General features: G+C 33.2%; 2 protein-coding genes across 2 annotated transcripts; both read left to right on the plus strand.

The window, feature by feature from the left end:
* The first annotated feature begins 1912 nt into the window (after nucleotides 1-1912).
* On the plus strand, nucleotides 1913-12087 carry LOC140817349 (agamous-like MADS-box protein AP1). Its single transcript, XM_073176999.1, has 8 exons — nucleotides 1913-2524; nucleotides 5393-5471; nucleotides 5664-5728; nucleotides 5837-5936; nucleotides 6053-6094; nucleotides 11017-11058; nucleotides 11351-11472; nucleotides 11675-12087. Exons 1-8 carry the CDS (start codon nucleotides 2340-2342, stop codon nucleotides 11772-11774), a joined length of 735 nt encoding a protein of 244 aa, XP_073033100.1. The 5' UTR covers nucleotides 1913-2339; the 3' UTR covers nucleotides 11775-12087.
* A 2401-nt stretch (nucleotides 12088-14488) lies between these two features.
* LOC140817578 (uncharacterized) lies at nucleotides 14489-15718 on the plus strand. Its single transcript, XM_073177334.1, has 3 exons — nucleotides 14489-14968; nucleotides 15105-15196; nucleotides 15297-15718. Exons 1-3 carry the CDS (start codon nucleotides 14674-14676, stop codon nucleotides 15582-15584), a joined length of 675 nt encoding a protein of 224 aa, XP_073033435.1. The 5' UTR covers nucleotides 14489-14673; the 3' UTR covers nucleotides 15585-15718.
* The last annotated feature ends 5428 nt before the right edge of the window (nucleotides 15719-21146 follow it).

Here is a 21146-nt window from a genome sequence, read left to right on the forward strand (position 1 = left end):
TTTTATAGATTTAGTGGTTTCAGATAAAAAATATAAAAAAATTCCAAGTTAGTGGATGAAAATAAAAAATTGACAGATCAACTTACATTACTAAAATTCCAATTTTCCATATAAAAAAATTAAAGATGTTGAGGACTTCGCTCCGCCACTAAATGAAAGGGAAAATTGAAATTTTCGTGTTGTAAATTTGTGGCACGTTAACATCATGTCAATAAGGACCAAAAATTCATATAACCAAATATACATGATCCAAAATGAAAATTTTCCCCTAAAATAAACAGAAGTAAAGCAATTATCTTGTTATTACTTCGTATACATTCTCATAAGGAAAAAATGATACAATATATGTATGAGTGGGTCTCATGTGAGACCGTCTCACGGATCTTAATCTGTGAGACGGGTCAATCTTATGGATATTCATAATAAAAAGTAATACTTTCTCATGAATGACCCAAATAAGAGATACGTCTCACAAATACGACACGTGAGACCTTTTCACACAAGTTTTGCCTATATTGTATTTGGATACAATCAAATAACAACCTCGTCAATCAACTTTTTTTCTCAATGAATTTGCAAAACAAAAAGGTAAAAGAAAGAATATTTGCAAATTAAATCTATAGATTTTTAAATGACAAAAATATTCTTTTAATCAGATGTCATTTTATAAAATATATTTTTGTAGGAAGAAAAAAAAATAATTACTCGAATCAAAGAGTGTCAAGTATCCCGTATCGATCTCTGCTCTCCCATGGAATATAATCATCTCCAATTTTTCCTTCGCTCCACAAAAATAATCAAAAGCACATAGTGGAATTATCTAAAAATTCTCATGCCAAAATTTTGACAGATCAGGTCATATCATATATTCACAAAAAATATAAAAAAAAAATTATGCACTTCATGGACCCACATATCTTTTCGCGAATGAATGAAAGCAGGTACAAAACATTAAAATTTTGATACTAATATATGATATTTAAATACAAAATATTGGATCTAGTGCAAAAGATAACATTTTAAGTATACAATTGGAATAATTATATTAATATTCAAATTTGATACACTTGTTCGTGTATTAAAATATCATATACTAATATTAGATTTAAAATAGTTGATATTCAAATATCATATATTAGTACCAAAATTTCAATGTTTTGTACTGATTTTCATTCGAGAAAACACATAGGTCATTAATATCAATTATACATGTTTGAGTACAAAAAAAAATCATATATTAGTATTAGATCTATAACACTTGATACTCAATATCATATAATAGTACCGAATTTTTAATGTTTTGTAGAAAAGACACTAGTTATTAATAATGATACTTGTTATACATGTTTGAATACTCAAAAACTATATATTGATCATTTGATGTTACACTGAACCACCCTCATTCGGACTTTATTATCATCCTATATATCATATTGAGTGGTGCGACAAATAATTACCTACACAATATTCTTCTTCCTCACACAAGTTATTAATAATGATACTTGTTATAAATGTTTGAGTACGCAAAAACTATATATTTGTATCATAAATGAAACATTAAATACTTAAATATTATATTTTCTGTTTTGTATCAATTTTCATCCGATAAAAAATGTAGATCCAAGAAATGCAAAAACGTTTATTTGTGGATTAGATAGTGCAAACACGTATTTTTCCCACAAATACTATTAATAAATAAATGTATGTTATTAGAGATTTATTGATCATTTATTGTTCAAATTATAAAAAAATTAAATAAATTATTTTTATTGATAAATCGGAAAAAACCTCAGCCAAGTAAGTGGATCGGTTCCCACTTCTCACCTAAACACAATTGAACACATAAGTCCAAATCCGTATATGTATCTCCATCGCATGCCTTATCGTACGGCCATCCTCTCAAGAACTGTGAACCCCATAATCCACTAGACAAACAACGATCCACGCCCGCCACCCAATCTCAGCTCGACAGCGCATCCTTAAAAAACCACTCGGTTTTCCCTCTCCGAAACCAGAAACGGTTTCCGGTTTCGCAATCCCATCAATCCAATGACTGTGCTTGCTTTATGAGACAACATTGTTGAATTACCCCATCGATGAAGAAACCCGGTTCCTTTTCACTAAAGGAAAACAAACAACATTAGCAAAATATAATGAAAACCGAACTGTTACTTCTCTTACCAAAGCAGTGATGATGTGTGTTGATAATTTCTTTCTTTATCTGTCGAGGTGAAAAAAATACACACTACATTTCAGGGTTTCCATTTGTAGGTCTTGTTTTCTGATAATTATTGGGTTTGTCTGCTTGGTTTCAAGAAAAAATTAAAAAAAAAAATTCAATGGGGAGAGGAAAGGTACAGCTGAAGAGAATCGAGAACAAGATCAACAGACAGGTGACGTTCTCGAAGAGGAGAGGCGGTTTGCTGAAGAAAGCTCATGAGATCTCAGTTCTATGTGATGCAGAAGTTGGTTTGATTGTTTTTTCCCATAAGGGGAAGCTTGTTGAGTATGCTACCGATTCTTGGTAAGTTTTAGATACCCTTTTCAATACTTAAATCTTTTTCTGAACTTTTCTTGACTGATTTTGTGAAAATTGATCTTATTTTGGACATGGGATCTGTGAGTTTTTGTGGAAATTATAATCAGCTTTAAAAGTAGGGTTTCTTTCTTCTTCTTTTTTAAGTATATCTTTCATTCATTATTTTTGTTTTTTGTGCTTTCGATGGGTTTATAGGTTTTCTTCTATCATTTTATTTTCAAAATTTAAGATTTGGGTATAGTCCTTAACAAATCACAAGTATGTATTTTTATGAAACTAGATTTTGAAAGCCTTGATTCTTTAGAAGAACACAGTCGTTTCTTGTGTAATTCGTCTCTTGTTTTATTCTCAGCTTTTGGCCAATATAAGACCTAACTAGATTTCATTTTACATATTACATATTACATAAACTCTTTATGTGAATCTTTATGTAAGATTAAGTGAATCTCAGCCAGTTTGGTTGCTAAACAAATTTTTTTCCACTTCTTTTCAGTCATCAATTATTATACAGTAAAAAGCAAGATTTTAATTATTTTTCACAAGTAGTTTTCCCAACAGATAATTTATGAGCTCTAGACAGATCATCTTATCCCGGTGACGTTTTATCCAGTGATTATGTACATAATCTATTCTGTAATGTCCTTGGTTTCTGCTAACTGCAGACACCAGTACTCGGATATACTCAAATTTTAGCTTGCCAGTCAATAATCGAAACGTGTTTTTTTCCCCAATAACTATTGGTTTGTTTTGGATCTTTGAATCACGTTTTGTTTTGGATCTTGGGTCTTGAACTTAGTAGTAAAATCGAACAAAAGTTCTGTCCTATATATGCGATCTAACAAAAGAGTGTTCGTCAGGGTTTCTTTTTTTTGGGTTTTGGGGCATATTAATTCGTTAAATATAAGTTGATATGAACATAAAAACACAGACACATATATTTTTGAATTATGATAAACAAATTTGTAATAATCTTACGTTAAATAATATCTAGAAAAAAAACGTGATTGAAGAAGTAATATAGAAATTAATAATTGACTAAATTAATGTATATTAATTAAAACGCAGCTGAATCCCCGAAATTAAGATAGATCCAAAAATCATGGTTCTTTTATTAATTAGAAAGGACTCATGTTGGAAGATATTTTTCTATTTCTTTCAAATAATATTAACCATTTATTGAAAGAGACGCTAATTTGCAAAAAATAAAAAAAATAGTGGGTTCAAAATTCAATCTCGAGGTGTTTTTATGTATGCCATTTAATGACGTATATGATTTTATTTAGCTGCTTGTTTTGTGTTTGGAAAAATACAGATAAACATTATCTTGTTTTTATAAGTTGTGTAAGGGGTTTGTTATAATTAGCGTCAAACCCAATACCTCCTTTTAAACCTAGGATCTTGGTGTCAGATAGACTGTAAGTCATCGACAAGTTTTCACTTGTTATATCACGGCGTGGTTGGGAAAACTTAAAACAATTGAAGTATAAATAATGGTATGGATGTGAAGTTTGGTTTGTATTCCATTGAAATTCTCTCTCAAAAGTTTTTATATGATTTTTATGAAACTTTGAGAAATGTTTTTAACTGTGATTTTGTAACTTATTAAAATGTTCCTCTAGTTTAGCCTCTAGTAGATGTACATTTATTTGTTTTTAGGAAAGAGAGAAATTTAATTTTGAAAGTATATATATATATATATGTGTGTGTGTGTGTGTGTGTGTGTAAACTGAAGTGTGATTTTGAATTTTGATGATAATAAATCATGTCCTATATTCAGCTTTTGAGCAGAGAATCTTCACTGAAAAATCAAACAAAGAAGCCAAGAAATCTTGAAGGAAAAAAGCACATCAAACTCAAATACCTTTTTTCATAGTGGTTAATACCTCATTCTCAACGTAACTTTGCTGGCTTCATCAGCCAATTTATTAAACACATGCAATGATTATTGGACGAATTTAATTAACTGAGGAAAAATAAATTCCTCCCATTAAAGAGAAATACAGCGTATCCAACTTATTTAATTCTGACTTGTGCATTCTCACTTCTTGAGTTTATCTGAAAGACTCAATATATATTCAAGGGCAAAGAATTGAATGAGTTTCCAATTCAAGGTATTATCATACAACAAGAACATAGTATCAGAAAGTAGTCGAATATTTACGTTTTTCAATTTCCGCGAAAAACTATAAGGGATAGAGGTTATCATATGCTCTACCGATCCGAGAGTTCCCGAGCTAAATGCTGGACTGCTCAACATGATTTTTATAAATTTTTTTAGGAATTTTATACCCAATTGTTTGTAAACTCTTCGCGCTAATCGATCCTCGCGAATCTATCATCTACATACAAACATACTAGTTTCACTTGGTTTATATTATTAATTTCTTCCATTTGATTTGATCTGCATTATAAAGTTTAGGCTCCTCTAACAAGATTTACTAGTCGAAAGTACTCTGTGGTGTGAGTACACATTTGCCACATTTTCTATATTGAAAATATCTTCTAACTTTTAATCCATTGTACAATATTTTGCTAAATTTCAACATATAAGACCAAAAAAATAATTTTTCTTTAATTATAACATGTTTAAAGCTAGATTTTTGGATGATTATTCGGATCCATAGGTTGCCATGCCACAGAATAGGGAACAAGGCATGTACTTAATTGTGTCAGCACCTTTGTGCCTTACGAGAAATATGATTGATTTGATAGTTTTTTTGGTACCCGTATAAATTATAAATTTTAATTCGGAAATATAAAAATAATGTTGGATACTCTAATTTATTAATAGGGATAGAAACAACTGAATTTAATTTATATTATCTGATATCAATTTAATTTCTTGGATGGCAGCATGGACAGGATCCTGGAGAGGTATGAAAGATACTCGTTTGCAGAAAGACAATTAGCTCCAAATGAACCTGAGTCACCTGTAAGCCCCAAATATATCAGCATGGTAGAACTAAAAATGATGGTCTAAATCGACTAATTTTCACTATATTTTTTTCAATTTTCATCATTTTTCACTGTAGTTACGTAGACACGTGGTATCAGATATAATGTGAGCAATATCTGATACCGGATCATGATTTTCAACGTTCTTAATTATTTTCGAATTTCTCAGGCAAATTGGAGCCTTGAGTATAGCAAACTGAAGGCTAGGATTGAGCTCTTGGAAAGAAATCACAGGTAAAATTACCTTAAAACTCCAAGATGTATATGTGCATGACGTTTATTTTATTTATTTTTGGTTATGCTTCTTGGTGAAATATTTTTTTAATTAACTCATTGAGTCAGGCACTACATTGGAGATGATCTTGATTCCATGAGCCAGAAAGATCTTCAGAATCTGGAGCAACAGCTTGATACTTCCCTTAAGAACATTCGAAACAGAAAAGTAAAACCTGTCTTTTTAATGCATATTTCGATTTTTTTATGTTTTCGATCTTCCATTTCTTTAACGAACAATCTCTATGCCCGTGTTGTGTGTGAGCACGTTCTTTTTTCTAACAGAACCAGCTCTTGTATGATTCTATTTCTGAGCTGCAACGAAAGGTTAGGTCTTTTAACCTAAAAGTTTGGTGTTATATATATGCACAATTATTCTCACTACACAATTTATGTCGTCACTTCTCAAGAAAATTTCAAGCATATTGTTGAAGTCGTATTTGTAAATTAAAAGAAGCGGGTTTTATCTTCACTTGTTTGCTTTACCTTTCTTTAGTATAAATAAGCTAAAGCTCTTAGTTGTAAAAGAACACGAGAACCATTTTTCTGAATTCAATGAACGGTTCCAGAAAAGGGAATTTCCCTCCCAAATTTGTTCCTTCTTTTATCTCTCAACATGGTATCAGAGCCATAAGGTGCTCCTTCTGGATTTGTTTCTTCAATTGATTTCTCAAGTTCGATCGCTGCTCCTTCTTCTTCTCAGATTCGATTTCGGTATGGCTTCGTCTTCAATTGATGTGTTAGATCCACTGTATGTTAATTCATCAGACATACCGGGGCTCAATTTGATCAACGAGCAGCTAATTGGTACTGAAAATTATGGAACCTGGAGTCGTGCAATGAAAATTGGCCTAAGAGCTAGGAACAAGCTTGCATTTATTGATGGGAGCTTTCCGAAGCCAGATCAAGGATCAGACAAGGAACTTCAATGGGAGAGATGCAATGCGATCGTACTCTCTTGGATTATGAATGCTGTATCAAAAGAAATATTTGGTGGAATTGTATATTCAACAGATGCTGCTATGGTGTGGAATGATTTACGTGAACGCTTCGATAAAGTGAACGGTTCACGGATCTTTGCAATTCACCGAGAAATTGGTCGTCATGCACAAGGAAGCAGCTCAATTTCTACATATTATTCAAAGCTTCGACAACTATGGGATGAATATGCTTCTCTTGTGACGTTGCCTATCTGCTCCTGTGAATCTTCCAAAAATTTTCTAGTTTTTGATCAGCAACATAAACTCCTTCAATTTCTTATGGGACTTAATGAGAGTTTCACTCATATTCGAAGTCACATCCTAATGATGGATCCACTTCCTACGGTGAGTAGTGCCTTTGCCATTATCTCTCAAGAGGAATCACATCGTAGTTTGCTAAGTGTGCCTCCACAACGGATGGAACCTTCTGTGTTTTTTTCTGCCCAAAACAGAAGGAAGATTGACTTCAGATGTGAACATTGCAATATGCCGGGGCATACCAAAGACACTTGCTTTAAAATACACGGTTACCCTCCTGGTCACAAATTTTACAAAGGACCATGGAAAGTTGGTAATCAAAGGTTTGACAAAGAGGGAAATGATAGAGGCAGGGTCATGAACAGGGCTAATACTACGGTTGCTGGTGTTGATCAAGTTGAGCAGCCTAGTGCAACCATCAGTCCAGGATCATTCTTCTCACTAGATCAATATGCAGCTATTTTGAAGCTTCTTGATAAGGAACAAATCAGTGATGCACAGAATCTTCCTACTGTGAATATGGCAGGTAATGATATTGAATGGATTATTGATTCTGGTGCTAATGATCATATGGTTGGCCTTAGTGGTTTGCCTCATGTTATTAGATCTCATGTAGATGCCACGGGCTCAATCCAATTGCCAAATGGTAGTGCCATCACAATTAGCAGCCTAGGTGCCATTTCCATAAATCACTCCAGTATATTATCGAATGTCCTTGTTGTCCCAGATTTTCGTCATAATCTTCTTTCCATCTCCAAACTTACTAAAGATCATCATTGTTTTGTCACCTTCTTCCCTCGGTTTTGTGTGTTTCAGGGCCTCTCAAATGGGAAGATAATGGGGATTGGTAAAGAGAGACACGGCCTTTACTACCTACACAATTCCAGCCTGAAACTACTGAATGTATCACCTTCTATTCCTTTGCCTAACTCTAGAATACCTATGTGTAGGTCTTTGCTTTCAGCTACAAATAATGTACAGTTAAGTGATACAAATAAGGAATTCTTATGGCATCAACGCCTTGGACATATCTCTTTAACTAGGATGCAAATGTTGCCATTTTTACCGAATAATTTTCACTTGTCTCATTGTAACATTTGTCCCTTATCAAAGCAAACTCGCATTTGTTTTCCTAAGAAAAGATCAGTCGATTCATCCTTTGCTTTTCAATTGATTCATATGGATGTTTGGGGACCATTTCACACACCCACATACAATGGGGAACGGTATTTTCTAACCATAGTGGATGACTACACACGAGCAACTTGGGTTTACTTATTACACTCAAAGCTTGATGTGCTTCCAATGATCAAAAGGTTTCTGTCTCTTTCCAAAAATCAATTTTCCACTGATGTGAAAGTGATTCGAACTGATAATGCGATGGAATTTTTCCAACGCGATTGTATTGCTTTGTTCCTTGATTTAGGAATCATCCACCAAAGCTCATGCCCTTATACCCCTCAACAAAATGGTCTTGTTGAGCGTAAACACCGTCATATTCTCAACGTTGCTCGCTCATTAAAATTTCAAGCTTCCTTGCCTGATACATATTGGGGTGATTGTGTTCTCACTTCGGTTTACCTTATCAATCGCACCCCAACACCACTTTTATCTAATAAAACACCTTTTGAAGTTTTATTTGGCATTCCTCCTTCTTATTCTCATTTGCGAGTCTTTGGTTGTCTATGCTATGCTTCTACATTGCCTAGAGGGGATAAATTTGCTTCCCGTGCTAATGCATGTCTTTTTCTGGGCTACTCAAATTCTCAAAAAGGATATAGAGTTCAGGACTTAACCACAAAGAAAATATTTGTCTCTCGGGATGTTTTATTCCATGAATCTTCTTTTCCTTTATCACTTCCTGATCATGCTGCCTCCATTCTTCCTTTTCCCTCTGTTAACACACCAATTGACACAATCCTTGCTGATACATTACCAACCTTCCCACAAACCCAGATTCCTAACCCTGACACCTGCCCTCCTCGCCGTTCTACTCGCCTTTCCAGACCACCGATTTGGTCTCAAGACTACCTCTGCTCGTCCACTTCGTCTTTGTATCCCATTTCTAATTACCTCACTTATACTCGACTATCTCCTTTTTATCAAGTATTCCTTTCCAAACTTTCTACCAGTAAAGAACCTACCTCCTACCGTGAGGCAATACTTGATCCCCGTTGGCAATCTGCTATGGATCTTGAGCTGCAGGCGTTGGCTAATAATCACACTTGGGAAATAGTTGACTTGCCGGTGGGCAAGGTTCCTATTGGGAATAAATGGGTCTACAAGATTAAATACAATTCTGATGGTAGTGTGGATAGATATAAGGCTCGTCTTGTAGCCAAGGGATATACCCAACTTTATGGAATAGACTTTCATGATACCTTCTCTCCCGTCGCCAAGATAACCACTGTCCGGTGCCTTCTTACTGTTGCTGCCATGTTTCATTGGCCTTTGTTTCAAATGGACGTTACTAATGCTTTCCTTCAAGGGGACCTTGATGAGGAAATTTATATGGTGCTACCTCAAGGGCTTCGAAGCCAGGGGGAGGATCATGAGGGCCTTCGAAGACAGGGGGAGAATAAGGGAACCAGGGTATGCAAGCTCATAAAATCATTGTATGGGCTAAAACAAGCATCGCGCCAATGGAATATTAAATTTGCATCCATCATGAAAGGGGCTGGTTTTTGTCAATCCAAGCATGATCACTCCATGTTTGTCAAGCATGAGTGTGCGTTTATCACCATACTGCTGGTCTATGTCGACGACATAGTGATAACTGGTAACCATCAAGATTCGATTGAATCATTGAAGAAACATCTGCACAAGCACATCAGAATTAAGGACTTGGGGATGTTGAAATATTTTCTTGGCATAGAGGTGGCTCGATCAAAAGATGGGATATGCTTGAATCAAAGAAAATATGCTCTAGAACTTATATCGGATGCAGGTATGGCAGGTGCAAAGGCATGTGATACTCCTATGGATCAAAACAGTAGGCTTACCTCGAAGGAATTTGATGAAAGTGGAGGAAAACATGTTACTGATGATCCGTTATTGAGTGATGCAAGTGAATATAGAAGGCTGATTGGTCGGCTTATATATCTTACCGTGACAAGGCCTGATATATGCTATACAGTTCAAACACTAAGTCAATTCATGAATAATCCGAAAACATCACACTTGGAAGCAGCTTTGAGAGTGCTGCGATATCTGAAGTCCTCACCTGGTAAGGGAGTTTTGCTCTCTGCACAAAAATCTTCATCACTAACAGCTTATTGCGATTCAGACTGGGGAACTTGCCCTATGACGAGGAGATCAGTTACTGGTTATTGCGTGAAGCTTGGAGAATCATTGCTGTCATGGAAAACTAAGAAGCAAGCAACAGTTTCAAAGTCTTCGGCGGAAGCGGAATATAGAGCAATGGCAAACACAACATGCGAAGTAATTTGGGTGGTTGGAATTCTCAAAGACATGGGAGTGCATTTAGCGCTTCCGGTTGTTGTTCACTGTGATAGTACTGCTGCATTGCATATTGCAGCCAACCCAATGTACCACGAGAGGACTAAACACATTGAAATAGACTGCCATCTAGTGCGAGAAAAGATATGTGATAAATTGATAAAAACATCTCATATTTCGACAGAAGAACAGCCGGCGGATTTATTAACCAAGGCGCTGGGAAAGGAACGACATCATTATCTCGTATCCAAGCTTGGAATGCTGGATTTGTTCCAAGCTTGAGGGGGAGTGTTGAAGTCGTATTTGTAAATTAAAAGAAGCGGGTTTTATCTTCACTTGTTTGCTTTACCTTTCTTTAGTATAAATAAGCTAAAGCTCTTAGTTGTAAAAGAACACGAGAACCATTTTTCTGAATTCAATGAACGGTTCCAGAAAAGGGAATTTCCCTCCCAAATTTGTTCCTTCTTTTATCTCTCAACACATATGCTGTGTTTTTGGTCCTCATAAATTTGATAATCTCGGTTTCAAAAAGTTTAACATGTTTTTGGACAGGAGAAGGAAATACGAGAACAAAACAGCATCCTGACGAAAAAGGTGATCAGTCATAAATTAATGCATTGTCACCCATTTTATGGATTAGATTTTGATTGTGATACTAACATGCAACACTTATTGGATCGAACGAAAAAATGCATGATTTGGGGTCTTATATATAGAGAGATAGATAGATACTACAAGACCTTCTTCTAGCTTGGGTTTGATTCGAACTAGTCTAGACTCGACGTACTTGCGAGAATCGAGGGGTTCTTGATCTAAAAAAAACATGTGTTTATAACATCCCCTCTCACCTTACTGAAACGTGTGTTGTTCCATGAATTTCAAACAGATCAAGGAGAAAGGGAAGGAAATGATACAGTCAATGCAATGGGAGCGGCAATACGGCCCTATTGCACCGCCGCTGCCGCCGCCATTTTTAATGGCTCCACAACTTCCTTGTTTAAACATCGGGTGAGTATCTCTCTCTCTTCTCTCGTATAGTATGTCAAAAAAACAAAAAATAATAAAGAAACATTCTCGAATCCCTACGTAGACCACATTCCAAATGATCCATATTTATATATATGTTGGCATGACATAATGAGGTGAAACACAAGATAGAATCATTGGAAATGGTTAATGTAATCTACTCGGCATTACTTATTCGCCGCAGAGGTGCGTTCGAAGGAGAAGCTGCAGAAGCTAGAAGGAATGAGCTAGACCTCACTCTCGATTCGCTCTATTCGTGTCATCTTGGATGCTTTGCTTCCTAAAAATCACTGACTACGGAGTAATTAAGGCTTCGACTCCGAGGGCGAGAGTACGATGTTCCAAGTGTTCATGATCTTCTAGTCCAAAGCATAATCTTGTGTTATTCCATGCATGAGTTACTCAGATGATAGTAATTATGGAGTCTCGAACTATTCTAGTACCAGAGGAACAACTCGGGGAAAATAACAATGTAATGCCAATATCTCTGCATGATCGATATTTAACATTAATATTGTGTATTATACTATGTATTCTTGAACTTATTGCGATCATGCATGAGTTCTCCAAAAACTGAATATGGAAAATTTCATGCTATTCTTGACGTATTTTACAATCAGATAAATCTTGTGACATGACCTTGATCTCCACTACTTGAAAAAGTAGATTATTTTGGGGATTGAAAATGAACTAATTCTGTTTGGTTTTATTTATTTATTTCTTTTAAAAAAATATTTATGAGATAAAGCCAAAACTTGTCACGAGTTTGCTCGTTGTTACTTTAAAATAAACTAAAGTGCCAAAACGAAACAACTCAAAAAACAAACATTAAATTATAAATTAAATTTCTTTCTTTCTTTTTTGTTTGAAGGATGTTAAATTTTGTAGCTCTAGATCATATTGAAAGTTGTTTTTAAAAATTAATGTTAGTTTAAAATTGGGCACCCAAGTCTAAGATGGAGAGGAATGAGGCTTTACTGGGTCGACAGTTCGTAATGTTTTTGTGTGGCTCATTTATCTAGTGTTTGCATAGCTTCTGCCTATAATTTTCAAATTTTACATTCGTTAAAAAGTTAAAAATAATTAGAATAATCTCTTGCAAACACTATCTTAATCGCCTCAATCTGGCTTACTTAGCTAGTGTTTGCATAGCTTCTGCATATAATTTTCAAATATTTCATTTGTTAAAAAGTTAAAAATAATTATTAAAATAATCTCTTGCAAACACTATCTTAATCGCCTCAATCTGATGTCTTTTACATAGTTTGGGCTATTTACAACCCAGAATACCTTGCATTTGTATCTGAAACTGAAATTTTATTTTTTTTTATCTTAAGCTGTATATTTTTTTAAAAAAATATTGAATATGAATATCTGATGAAGATTATCGACAGATAAAGAATACTTTGGCTAAATCAACACTATATATAACTATGATCAAGAATATTAAATATTTTGCACTTATATACTATTATAAAATTAAGATATTGATTAAAATTTATTTTTGTTTTTACTCAATCATTAATAAATTAATTTTAGTTAAAAAAATACACTTTCAGGTTGTCACGCTCTCTTGAACCTTGACCAAGATCTGCATAAGCGTGACTCGACAATAAGCCACATAACAACTATTTTGTATCCGTTCTCGTTTTGGTGACATTCAATCCAATCTCGTATATTCAAAATCGCCAATCTCGACAATCGGATCAAAAAATCCTAACTTGAAGTGATTGGATCCATCTCAACAACCGTGGCCATATTGCAGCATTTGTGTAAGAAAGTTGAAATTATTGAGAATAATGAGCAGCTAGTTTTTATTAAGGATATGTCCCCACAGCTTTGATGATGGTCACGTTCCAATGTAGGCCCAAAAGCCCAAAGAAATTAAAGTAAGCAAAGTAAAAAATTATTAGAAGGCAAAAAGTGGGGAAAAGAGAAAGCCACTCTGGCCCAGCCATCATGTTCCAGTTCCCATTGTGCGAACGTCGACCCTACAAGGAAGATGGAATATTTTCTTAATTTTATGTCCATTTTTAAGAAAATATAAATGATAATTCTTAAAATATACTAAAACCCCGTAATTATATATAGAAAACACTATGTATATCTAGCATTTCCAAAGGAAAAAATAGCAAAATTATATTGTAGGTTGCCCTATTTCATACTTAGACTAGTCAAAAATTTTGTTTTAATCCAGTAAGTTAGCATTTTTCCTCCGAAATGATACGGATGACAAGGGACGCCGCTAATATGTTTTGTTCATGTTATTCACTTGGGTAGGGTATTTACTAATTCAACATATGACACGTGTACTGAATAGATAAATCGTGGACATTCATTCAATCATGATGTATAGATGATTGAACATAATTCATCACTCAGACAAGCATCATGTGTTGAGTAGACGAGACCACTACTCGTATGGATAGCATCATAGCATCTACCAAACCCTACAAACATGTCAAAAACTTCACATCAATAATCTTTTGAAAATGGACTGCGAATAAATAAATTAACTTATTTAACTAAAACTAATTGAGAAATGTTAAAATAACAATGAAGCTTACATTATTTTAAAATTACAAAACTATCTGGAGTAGGTTTCTTGTGATACGGTATCACGAATCTTTATTTGTGAGACAGGTAAACCCTACCGATACTCACAATAAAAAGTAATATACTCTTATCATAAAAAATAATATTTTTTAATGGATAACACAAATAATAGATCTGTTTCACAAAATACGACTCGTGAGACCGTTTCACACAAGTTTTTGCCAACTATCTCAAATGCACTTTAATTGAAATAACTCTATTAAAACCCGTTTATTTCGAACATTTAGGATGGTTTTGTAATTTAAAAGTAGTGTATAACCGTGTGTGTAGCTTTCAATGTCTAGATTAAATATCCAAAATCCCAACCCCCTTTCAAAATTTTCCTTTTAAAAAAATTAAACATGAATAAAACTCAAAATTTATGTCACAAACATTTCTCAACGGCGGCTTCACCCCCTTTGGTTTGTCCCTACTGGTGGGCATGACCGATGAGTGGACCGAGAAAGTGATCCGCCAAGTTTGGTGCCTTTGTAATTCTCATATGCTTATTTCTTTTCTTGTATAAGTATCAACTTCCCCAGTGTCTATTTACTCATCGGAGTTGGAGCTTAGGCCCCGTCACAAAATATGGGAAAAATTGGCACAAAAATGCCTAATTTTTGCTTGAACAGAATCAGGCCGTTGGTTCGAGTTCGTTCGCCTCCCGTTCAATCCAAAAGCCAAGAAAGTGAAACCGATCAAGATAACAAAGATGATCCCGGCTCCGGTGTCGAGAAATCTGGGGCCGTCAATGGCCGCAGAATTATGATCGTCGTAGATTCCAGCATGGAAGCTAAGCACGCGGTGCAATGGGCACTTAGTCACACTGTTCAGAGCCAAGACATTATCATTCTGTTCTATGTCACCAAACCTTCAAATCAAGGTAGATCTTTTATCATAATTTTTACATTATGTGGCCAACATAATGTTTACCTACCGAAAAATATAATTCCATGCATGGCATAAGATTTAAAAGAGTGGTTTTTTTTTTTAAATATATATATGGGAGTATTTTGTAGGTGAGCGACCAAGTAAGAAGGAAGTGATCAATCCAAAAATTCCTGAATTTCTCAGTGGTATGAAGAGTATGTGCCAATTGAAGATGCCTGAGGTTTGAGTTGTTTTCCTAACATTTAACACGATTTTACCACAATCTTTAGCATGAGCCGACTTAGCCGATAGTGACGATATTTGGATTCTTGGCCTATTAGGTACATGTTGAGGTTGCTGTGGTTGAAGGGAGAGAAAAAGGGCCAACCATAGTGGCGGAGGCCAAGAAACAAGGGGTGGCACTAATGGTGCTAGGCCAGAAGAAACGGTCGGTCACGTGGCGGCTGATGTCCATGTGGGCCGGAAAACGAGTGCCCGCCGGTGGATTGGCTGAATATTGTGTCCAAAATGCTGGTTGTATGGCCCTTGCTGTAAGGAGGAAAAGCAAGAAACTAGGTGGCTATCTCATCACTACTAAAAGACAGAAAGATTTCTGGCTCTTGGCTTGATCAGTGTTCATCATTTTAAATTATATCTTTTTCTTAATTTGTTTATTTCATATTTAATATGTAAAATATAAAAAAATATACCCAAGACCCTTGTCCACTGATCGTGCCATGTGGAGAGAGTTTATTTCTTGTTTTTTTTTTCTGTACATAAACTATAGATACATCTTGATTTTTACTAAAAAAAATTGTACGGTCTTGTTTCCCTTAATTTGCCTCCCCCGAACTAGCTTTTAAAACATGTTTTCCACCATTCACTCATCACTTTTTAAGAAGATAAACTGGCGAATAGTGCATACTAAACCAGCTTTGTATTCAAATCTAAAATTGACTTATATGATTTCTGCATTGAATTAACTGTATCTAATTTGCAAACACAAAAACTTAAACAGATTTCTTATTTGGTCACCCATAAAAAATATCTGCTATTTTGCAAATACAACTCATAGAAAGGTTTGTCTACATGGTCATGACCTGGTTTTTGTTTTTGATCTGCACAGTAGCACACTTGCCTCTGCATTTAATCCCTCTGTTCTTCCTTCTTACATCCATGAAATTTGCCTGTTCTTCCTTTCATGGTTCGTGCCTTTGTCAAGTGTTTCGATCTTTTCAGTTTCAGCTTCCTCAAGAGTTTGCTGAAATATTTTGTGTGCAAAACTAATTATTCCATGACTTCATTACTATCAAGTATCAACTTTATTACTGTCATTAACAGCTTGTGTTTCGGCTTTTGCCTTTCTTGTTATGCTTGAACCTCATTTCAGATGTTTGCAAATTGCAATGATGCCATCAATTCATCCAAAGTCATAGAATCCACGTCTTTTGCCTCTTCTATCGTGGTAACCTTAAATGCAAATCGTTCTGGAAGTGACTGCAAGGTCTGTCGCACTGATTCGGCATACGAATACTTCTCACCAAGGGCAAATGCTTGATTAGCAATGTCACACAATTTAGCATTGAAGTCAGCTATCATTTCCTCCTCAGTCATTCTCAAATCCTCCAATCTGTTATCCAAAAGAAGACGTTTATTACTTCTGACTGCTGTTGTTCCTTCATGGGCTGTTTCAAGAATGCTCCACTCTTCTTTAGCTATTTCACTGGTAGAGATTAATTTGAATTGATTTGAGTATACTGCAGTGAATATCGCATTCAATGAAACCATCTTCCTCAGGAGACCACGATTCTTCAGCTTTCAAGGTTACTTGTCCTTCATTATCGTTTACAGTAGGATGCTCCCATCCAGTCAGAACAGATCTCCACGCCTTTTAGTCTACTAGAAAAATGCACGTGCGTTGCACGTAAAAACTTAAACTGCTGAAAATATATGTACGAAATTTTGATAATATTTAAATGAATTAAAACATGGTTAATAACATTTATCAAATGAAACAAACTAAGCAATAAAAAATAAAAAATCATGATCATAGACGGTATATGAATCAGAGAAATTATCTTATCCACTTGACACACTTTCCAATATGCTTCTTGGTTGATTTTGACAACTCAACAACTCTTTGTCTAGGGACGGATCCAGAATGATATGTTTGGGGGCCGGTCTACCTCAATTCCTGAACGTAGAAAAAATTCCAAGAATCCTTGTCTTTCCTTCTGATGTGTCTCCGAACTCGCGTCCCACAATATTTCACTCGTCAGTCGACAATATGCAGATGTTTTGCAAAAGGTTATTATTTCAAATGGCTTTCTTGATTGTGTTTGTATTAACCAACTATTAAGGTTTTAAGTTGGGACTTTGTAAAAGCCCGTTATTTAGGTTTTCAAAAAAAAATTTGCAGAACAATGTCAAAAAACAACGTATAAAAAGAATTAAACATGGACCATATGTGTAAACCTCGAAAGTCTTTAACCATTAGACTAATTATAGATACTTAAAATTTTGATGGGTCAAATAATATATATACTAAATAATAAAATATATCTTATATAGTAAAAAAAATTAAAAAAATTCAGGGGGGCCGTGGCCCCCTCCGGCCCTACAGTGGATCCGCCCCTGTCTTTGTCGTAGTTTGTTATAATATGCATATAACTATTTTGGTATGCTCAGCAAATATTTGATCGTCTATAGCTATAAGATTAATAAATTTTCAACAACTATTTCTCAATTACTGTGAGAAAAATTACTTGAAATCTCTTCAAATGACTATATCTTAGAATTGTGTCCTCATTTAATTTGACACAATTCAAGAAAATCATCTTTGATCGTCATTTTTTGGAAGCTTTGCAATAATGATTGCGTGCATCATGTCATGAGGATGATATAGTTTCAATCTCATTTGTTGCGTTTAGAACATAATATTATATTATTCATTGAAACAAAACAAATTTTCTTCTAGCGAGTTTATATTTTGTTTTATAATATTTTATCTTGTAGAACGACATACAAAATTATTTATTGTATTTTAAAAATCTTGAGAATAGATACCAATAATGTAATTAAGATATGCATATGAGATATCATTCTAATATATGTCAAAGTATTTGTTTTATTCAATATCTCATCTCATCTAATAATATAACCATTTAGATTTCATGAGCATTTTACGAAAGTCAAAATTAATTTAATGAAATATTGTAGAATTTTATTTGAATTTCAATATTTGGCTAAGTGAATTTACTTGACAAGGAGTTTTCTATGCTACATCATATATGTTATGAATTAGCTGGTTAGACACTTTGACTAAAAAAAAGAGACAAAAACAATCTCGTATCACCTCGAAATATATCGAGATAATATTGGAGGAAATAAAGTGAAACTGGCTCGATGTCTCAATAAAAAGCACATAATTCATCTATTATATTGTGTCAACAAAGCTTTAGAATTGTTCTCATACCATTATAAATAGAATGAAAATTATGTACAATTTGTTTTTCATGTATTTTTTTTTTCTGAATGAAGAATTTTTCTTTTTGAAAAACTATTTTATTGAGAAATATTGACATTTATATGTCGCACAACCATGAAGTAGCAACATAATCATTATATAACACTTAATGTACACATACAATTCTTCAATTTCTTCTTCATCGTGCTTCGTTGAAATTTAAATCTGAATAATTCTTGATCTTAAAATTTTGTTTTAAATATGATTTAATATATATGTATATGTTTCATGTTACTTAGTTGGACCTAATTTCAAATATCTATAAAAAAATGTACTTGAATTATATCATACAGAAATTAGGACATAGTATGTAGGACTGAGCACTTGTCGTTTTACCAAAAGTTATAGCTAGTAGTAATGGTACAACTCAAATCTTTTAAACCGCGCAACAGCTCAAGCACCACGGTTCGGCCGCTCAACCAAGTAGGGACAATTATTGCACCCAACAATCTTCCTCCTATAATTGCACTCCTTGCAATCAATGGGAATCGAATCCGTGACCTTGGCTCTGATACCAATTGCAAGACTGAGCGTTCGTCGCTTTACCAAAAACTATAGCTAGTAGTAATTGTGCAACTCAAATCTGTTAAACTGCACAGCAGCTCAAGCATCACGGTTCGACCGCTCTACCAAACAGGGACAATTATCGCACCCAACATAGTAATACACAACATATTTTTTTTTAACATGTCTTTTTTTTCATCCACTATGTTTGTCGAAACTTTTTTGTTCAAAATTTGACGCATTTCGTAAACTATATATATGAAAAACCAAGAAATTATATAATTCACAGAAACCATTTATTATTCTCTTCATAGAACAGAAGACCCAAAATACGTGGTTTGATTGGTGTACTCTCATACTTATTTTTATATAAACAATAAGACACATCATATAATATCAGAAAAATCAATTACCGTCAACAATACTAACCAAAACGAATAAAAAAATCATAACACAAACAATCACGATAAGAAAAAAAATGATAACTCAAAGTTTAAAAATAATTTATTTAGTACAATAACAAAGAAATTGAAGTATATACGAGCAATAAAAAACATAAATCACTCTCAAATTAAATATTAACCCATATTATTTACAATTTGTATAAATTTTCCAATATTTTTTTTAAATAAAGAGAAGACGTCTTATTAATGTCATCGTTTTATAGATATTCATTCCACTACTTTAAAAAACACAAAATGAAAAATGGTGCCTTGAAATCATAATAAAACCATTTAGAAAAGAAGCTGTAAAAATATAATACAAAGTCATACAATTTTTCTTAAATCATAGAAAAATATTAGACTATTGACAAATATATGTAGCAACAACAAAACATGCGTTAACTTGTGATATAATTAAAATTTAGAATCATGCATAATCATTGAATTAGAACAAAATCACATGCCAAAAATCTACTGGATATTATATATTTTAATAATTTATCCATATTTGTCGTTTACCAGAGGACTCTTAGATCTACCAATTTTTGTAGTTCACCTATTATTTTCATAATAAATAATATTACAAAATTAATATAAACAAGAACATAAAAACTCAAATTAAAATGCCTTCTATCAATTTAAGTAAAAAAAATTGATTAGATAATATAATAATGTCGTAAAAAATTTAATTATTGATTTATAGAAAGAAGTTTGGAAATATATTTGTCCCAATAAATAAAAAATATTATCTCTTGATATTCTGAGACATAAGGTAAAAACGAAGAAATATTTCAATTTTTTAATATTTTATAAGTCACTTTAAACTAAGTAATCTAAGCAAACAGAAAACATGCATTATGTGTTTATAAAATAACAAAATATCTTAATAATAAAAAATTGAAAAATAACCATTTTTGTTGGATATTTGATTTTGTTTTCTCTTTTCTTTGTGCAAACAAACAAATAACAAAAACAATTTAAACACAATTACATGATCAATACAAATGACATATAACAATCAAACATGTTAACGCTAGGGTAAAAAAACTCCTTTCATTGTAAGAACAAAAAATAATCAAATAGAGCATATTATTTAGTAATATTTATTTAGCAGCATTTATAAAAAAAATTGACTAAATAACTTAAAAAAAGTGTTTGAAATCTATTACAGAAAAATATTTCTCTCAATCGTATATTTCTATTGACACATGAGGAGTCTGAAAATATTTTTATTCTAAATGAGAGAAAGAAATTTTGTATGACTTTAATATTTATTAATACTTTATTTTAATTCAATCCGACTCATCTCTTTTGTCTTCCTATTATTATTTGACGGCAATGTATAAATTTAAGTATTTAAAATTAAATTTAAAGTAAATTAAAATAATAGTTAGTTTGATTGAGTTAAATACACTATTAATGATCTTATTAAACTAAAATAAAAAATGACTTAAATAACACCATTAATATGACAAATTGTAATATAAAAAAAATAAAGTGATTTTCTGTGAATTTGAAAAAAAAAATAAAGTGATTTTGTGTGAATTTGATGTCAATGTAATCACAATTCACATTCATATATAGATATTAGTATAGATTAGTATAGATAGATAGATTAATTTAATTTTAATTAATTTTAAATTTTAATTAATTAATTTTAATTTTATGAAATAGAAAATGAAAAAGAAAACATGTATTCAATTAATATATTTATATTA

This window comes from Primulina eburnea, chromosome 16 (genome assembly GCF_022965805.1).
Source record: "Primulina eburnea isolate SZY01 chromosome 16, ASM2296580v1, whole genome shotgun sequence".
Classification (NCBI taxonomy): Eukaryota; Viridiplantae; Streptophyta; class Magnoliopsida; order Lamiales; family Gesneriaceae; genus Primulina; species Primulina eburnea.